The sequence below is a fragment of the Haliotis rubra genome, unplaced genomic scaffold (genome assembly GCF_003918875.1).
Source record: "Haliotis rubra isolate DU_JTF1 unplaced genomic scaffold, ASM391887v1 Scf700, whole genome shotgun sequence".
Lineage (NCBI taxonomy): Eukaryota > Metazoa > Mollusca > Gastropoda > Lepetellida > Haliotidae > Haliotis > Haliotis rubra.
In genome coordinates this window covers 176414-182741 of record NW_025767414.1, presented here as the reverse complement: position 1 = coordinate 182741, position 6328 = coordinate 176414, and the positions used below count along the sequence as shown (strand labels likewise).

General features: G+C 45.6%; 1 protein-coding gene across 1 annotated transcript; it reads right to left on the bottom strand.

Moving 5' to 3' along the window:
- Nucleotides 1-1630: 1630 nt before the first annotated feature.
- Nucleotides 1631-2902, bottom strand: LOC124258851 (putative olfactory receptor 14L1). Its single transcript, XM_046692940.1, has one exon. The coding sequence runs from the start codon at nt 2900-2902 to the stop codon at nt 1631-1633; it is 1272 nt and encodes a 423-aa protein (XP_046548896.1).
- Between the last annotated feature and the right edge of the window lie 3426 nt (nt 2903-6328).

Genomic DNA, 6328 nt, shown 5'->3' with positions numbered 1-6328 from the left:
GTATCTGTATGCCAGGTGACGTGAGGAGGGGGTCACTATCTGTATGCAAGGTGACGTGAGGGGTGGAGTCACTCTCTGTACGCTAGGTGACGTGAGCGGTGGAGTAAGTATCTGTATGCTAGGTGACGTAAGGGGTGGAGTCACTATCTGTATGCTAGTTGATGTAAGGGAAAGAGTCACTATCTGTATGCATGATGACGTGATGGTTGGAGTCACTGTCTGTATGCTAGGTTACGTAAGCGGTGGAGTAAGTATCTGTATGCTAGTTGATGTAAGGGATGGAGTCACTATCTATATGCATGGTGACGTGAGGGTTTAAATCATTGTCTGTATGCTAGGTGACGTAAGCGGTGGAATAAGTATCTGTATGCTAAGTAACGTAAGGGGTGGAGTCACTATCTGTATGCTAGCTGATTTAAGTAATGGAGTTACTATCTATATGCATGGTGACGTGAGGGTTTAAATCATTGTCTGTATGCTAGGTGACGTAAGCGGTGGAATAAGTATCTGTATGCCAGGTTACGTGAGGCGGGGAGTCACTATCTGTGTGCTACGTGACGTAAGCGGTGAAGTAAGTATCTGTATGCTAGCTGATGTAAGGGATAGAGTCACTATCTGTATGCTAGGTGATGTGAGGGTTGGAGTCACTGTCTGTATGCATGGTGACTTAAGCGGTGGAGTTAGTATCTGTATGCTAGGTGACGTAAGCGGTGGAGTCACTATCTGTATGCTAGGTGACGTAAGCGGTGGAGTAAATATATGTATGCATGGTGATGTGAGGGATGGAGTCACTATCTGTATGCTAGTTGATGTAATGGATGGAGTCACTATCTGTATGCATGGTGATGTGAGGGATGGAATCACTATCAGTATGCAAGGTGACGTGAGGGGTGGTGTCACTATCTGTATGCTAGATAAAGTAAGCGGTGGAGTAAGTATCTGTATGCCAGGTGACGTGATTGGTGGAATCACTATCAGTATGCCAGGTGACGCGAGGGGTGGTGTCACTATCTGTATGCCAGGTGCCGTGATGGATGGAATGAATATCTGTATGCTAGGTGACGTAAGCGGTGGAGTCACTATCTGTATGCTAGGTGACGTAAGCGGTGGAGTAAATATCTGTATGCCAGTTGATGTAAGGGATGGAGTCACTATCTGTATTGCTAGGTGACGTGATGGATGGAATGAATATCTGTATGCCAGGTGACGTGAACAGTGGAGTCACTATCTGTGTGGCAGGTGACGTGTGGAATGGAGTCAGTGTCTGTATGTAAGTTCACGTGAGGGGTGAAGTGACTATCTGTATGCTAGGTGACGTGAGGGTTGGTGTCACTGTCCGCATGTCAGGTGACATAAGGGGTGGAGTGACTATCTGTATTCAGGTGACGTCACGGGTGGTGTCACTATATGTATGGAAAGTGAAGAGAGTGGTGGAATCACTATCTGTATGCTGAGTGACGTGAAGAGTGCAGTGACTATCAGTATGCTAGGTGACATGAGGGATGGAGTCACTATCTGTATGCTAGGTGACGTGAGGACTGGAGTCACTATCAGTATGATAGTTGCCGTGAGGGGTGGAGTCACTATCTGTATGTCCGGTGACGTGAGGACTGGAGTCACTATCAGTCTGCTAGTTGCCGTGAGGGGTGGAGTCACTTTCTGTATGTCCGGTGACGTGAGTGGTGGCATGTGTGTGACCAGTGACGGGATAGCCTGAAGTGACTGTGTTTGGTTGGGGGCATGCGAGCTGAGGAGACTGAGGTGCACCGCATTGTATTCGCTTCAGTTCGCTGCTGTTTTGAGTGCTCGTCGTTTTACTCTCACGTCTGGAGAACGAATTCTTCACAGCACGCCGGAAGTTGACGCCGCAGATGCTGTAAATGATGGGGTTGGAGGCGCTGTTGATGAAGTAACATCTAAGTAATATGTTGTTTAAGGCAATCTGGGCTGTTGGAAGGTTGTCGAATAAGTTGGAAAACATGCTGGCAATCATGATTCCAAAATGAGGCAGAAAACTGAGAACGAAAACGAGGCTAATGAGGAACATCATGACCGTTCTCTGTCGAACTGGATTCCGTCTGTGTGACGTCATGGATTCCCGTGTTGAAAACACGTCGCTTTCAGAAGCTTTTCTCTTCCTCTTCAACTTCCTTGCTTTCCCACGCCCATTGTGATCTTTCTCAAGGTCGGACTGATTAGGAACATATCCGCTGGTGGATGCCGCCCTGAATCTTGTTTGTTGAGACAGTTGGTACCATATCAAGGAATACACGACAACCACTGTGACAAGCACGACCACAAAGGTGAGAAGAACGAACCCGTTAAAGAAAAGTGGAAGCAATGTCCCGGCCTTTTCTGATATACTGCACAATGAAGCATTTACACGTCCTTGGTCCATGGGTATGGTCCTTGGTCCATAAACAAACACGCATGGGATGGACAGGATGCATGAGGCAACACAGCATACCCCTATGGACAGTTTAGCCCCATAACCTGTCATCTGCCTGTGTAACGGTCGACACACCCTCCTGTATCTGTCGACAGTCATTGGGAACAGAATAATCATGGACGTCAGCGAAATTAAATTATTTGTCACTGCCTTGATGTAGCACACGTTGTACGTTCCTATGGTGTAGCGGTGCGACAGATGGAACATGTCAAAAGGAATATTTGTGATGCAGTTGACTAAATCAAGGAACCCTAGAGCCAAGATAAAGTTGGGGAAAGCGTTGGTTCTTCCGATCTTGACCAGGTACACATAGCAGACCAGAGCGTTGCCCACACATCCCACCAGCAATATAATTCCGAGAAACAAGATGGCGGGCAGAGCTTTGAGTGCGTAGTCATAGTTACGGCTGGTTAAGTACTCGGGAAAGACGTCACCGGAGACATTTGGAGACATTTCTGGAAGCTGTTAAAAGAAAAGGAACATTTTTATAACATTGCATTAACTATAAACATTTATATGCTACTGGAATAATTTTGTAATGCAAAAAGATAATTAAATGATTTGTCGTGTTGTCCGTAATCACTGTTCAACTGTTGACAGGATACTATCGAAATCTGTATGATTTGAATCTAAGCATCGTGACACGCCCTTGAAGATATGTGGTGTCAAAAGTCAGTTCGCAAATTCAGCATCATGTGTGTCCACCATTGCCGTTTGATGCAGGCTTGACAACGACGCCGCATAGACGACACTAAGCGATTGAAGAAAGCTTTGAGAAGGTTGGTCTGAACCAATGCTTGCCCCAACTGAGGTAACGTCAATGGTTGCTTCTGGGCTTGACGTAAACATCTCTCCATCTCACCCCAAGCGTTCTCGATAGGGGACAGGTCCGGAGAAACAGCTGATCAGCGGAGTACCGGAATGTTCTGCTGTCACAACACGAGCGACATGTGGGCGGGCATTAAGTTGCCGAAGCGTGAAATTACGTTTCTGTCCTTGATTGAAGAGGAAATGATCTAACCCCTGTATCGCTGACCTGTCAGATTGTCATTGACAATGACAATTTGTGTCCGACCGTGTGATGTTAAAACCTCCCATACCATAACGCTTTCGCCACCAAACTGTCGACAACGCACGCGTCAGCATACCGTTCACTTCGCCGTATGTACGCCTTTCCTCTTCCATCTGAGCTATCCGGATGAAATCTCGACTCGTCAGTGAACAAAATATCATCCCAATCTTGTCTCCTGTACCGTAGATGCTGCCTCCACCAGACAAGACGTGCCTGTCAGTGACGTTGGAGCAAAGGTGGACGTATTGCAGTCCGGTGGGACCGGATGTTGTATTTCCTCAGCTGGTTCCGTACATCCCTGGAACTGATTGGACGTAAGAAAGGAATGTTCCGAGCAGTCAAACTGGCAGTCTGGAATCGATTCCGCAGATGGGTCAGCCGAATGTGGTTGTCTTGCTGTCGTAACGTCAATCGTGGACTGCCGGTCCGAAGCAAATCTCCCATTATGTTGAAAACGTTTCCATAGAGATGAGATCATGTTTCGATTAACACCAAAATGTCTTGCCACGTCATTTTGGGCCATTCCAGTCTCCAGCATAGCCACGGCGCGGAGACGCTGACATTCTGTAAGCCATGGCATGATGTACGCGCAGCTTAGGCTGAGATTAACGTGTTTTCCGCACCATTCAGAGGCTAGAGAATAACCGACCGTTCTTCAATTTTCAACATCAGGTGCGTAAACTTAAGGTGTCAAAAAGCATGCCAAAGGTGAGTAAGTTCATTGTGCACAAATTACACGTGCCACACCCTATACGTGACATCAAATTTTATGCAGAGTGCTTTGCTTATTTTGGGTTATTTTCATAAGTTTTCTTTTATGCAATTTATGTTATGCGCAGTTACTTTTTTCCGTTAGATCAAACCATTCTGCATCCATTCGGTGAGCAACCGAGGTCCTGGAAATATACTCTCCCAAAAAGAAACGCATAGGTGTAATTCCGATGAGTATCAACCAAATTACACAGAATAAGAGATCAAATGTCTGTGAACAGGTATTGCTTATAAAAGGTTCAGTAAGTGAAGGCGTCCTTAAATATCTGCTGTGGCCACCATGACCCCCATGGAGCATGGACTGAATAGTTGGTTGAATTTGACCTTGTTGAATTCTGTCCCATTCCTCTTGCAATATCTGCGACAGTTTTTCTAACGTCTGGGACGCAGGTTGACGTTCATGTACGTGTCGGCCGAGGTCATCCCTCAAATGCTCGATTCTCATTCTGAAGATACTGAATAGTGGCATGTGCTGAGTGAGGCCTGGCGTTATCTTGCTGGAACAACTCTCTCTGGCGGTCAAAGATCGGAACCATGCGAATCCTTAAGAATCCGTCTCTGCACCGAATGGCAGTTATATTGCCCTTAAGGCGCACAAAGTTAGATTTCTGCGTGTAAGAAAATTCTCCCCACATCATGACACATCCACCACCATATCGGTCAATCTGGGCGACACAATTCTGGGCAAAACGTTCGTTTCGACACATATTCTTCCATCACGGCACTGAAGCAGAAAACGTGATTCGCCACTGAACCACACACGTTGCCAGTTTTGTAGATTTCAGAATCGAACGTTATTGCACTGCTGGACCCGTCGACGTCGATGTTGTCGTCGCAACACAGGACGGAAATAGGGTCTTTTGGCTCGAAATCCAAACGTAAACGATTACAAATGGTTTGCGTCGATCCTCTCCTCGAACCAGGCTCTGCATTTGCAGTTACAGTTGCTGTGACAGTTCGATTCCACAAATGAAGTTCCCGGATGTAATGATTCTGCGCTGTGCACAGTGGTAATCCGAGGTCTAGCACATCGATCCCGATCTTGCGAAGCATTGGTTTGTTAATATCGGTCCCATAAACGACTTATCAGGGCTCCAGATAAGGGCAGTATCGGCGTATGTACGGATATAAAATGTGCACGATACGGAAGGAAATAATTTAGAAAACGTAGCAGATACGCACTACAGCAATGGTGTATGGTCTTAGAATCATATTTATCTGAAAAAAGTATTGTTTTATAGTTTATTGACCTGTTTACACAAGAGTACCAATGTTGTGGTGCATATATGAAACGAAACACAAGATTAGTGATACTCCATTAAATTCCATTCAGTACTCTAAATGTACTCTTAAGATTTTCCAGTACTCCTGCATTGAAACAGTAAGGAGTACGTACTCCTGATGTTGAAAATATATCTGGAGCCCTGGGCTTATGGTTCTTTTATGAACATTTTGTGCACTCGTTAACTACTCTGTCACATCATTCATTGCGCATTCGTCCCATAATGCATTTCATATTTGGATGTAATTTGTGTGTTTAGTGTTTGTTTAACGCCGCGCTCAGCAAACCAGCTTCACATGGGTCCCATGCCCAAGTCGATGCACGTCTAAGGCCAGCATTAGCGTGGGACTTCCTCCCACATGCCACACAATGATGGATCTGAAGTGCAGTTTACTAAATACTGTTGAGTCTGCACAAATGGGACTACTTTGAAGAATAAGTCCGGCTTAGACAGGGGAGTGGCACGTCCTCAATCAGCAAGTTTTGCGTCCCTTGCTATCACGACATGGCAACGGAAACTCGAATTCAGAATTTTCGAATAAAGTAAACAAACAACTATAACGAACTCCAAGGAGTTGTTAAGTTTAGTTCGTCATAACCGATATGCGCTTTTAGCATATCGAGTAAAGCTATAAAATGTCCAGGGCCTAGATTTTCGAAGCACTCTTAGAGCTACGATAGTCGGAAGTTAATGTTAATGTATGGCACTTACGACTATCTTAGCACTAAGAGAGCTTTGAAAATCTAGGCCCAG

Excerpts from the sequence above, each read along its gene's own strand:
- LOC124258851 (XM_046692940.1), bottom strand. The coding sequence starts at position 2,902 with ATGTCTCCAAATGTCTCCGGTGACGTCTTTCCCGAGTACTTAACCAGC.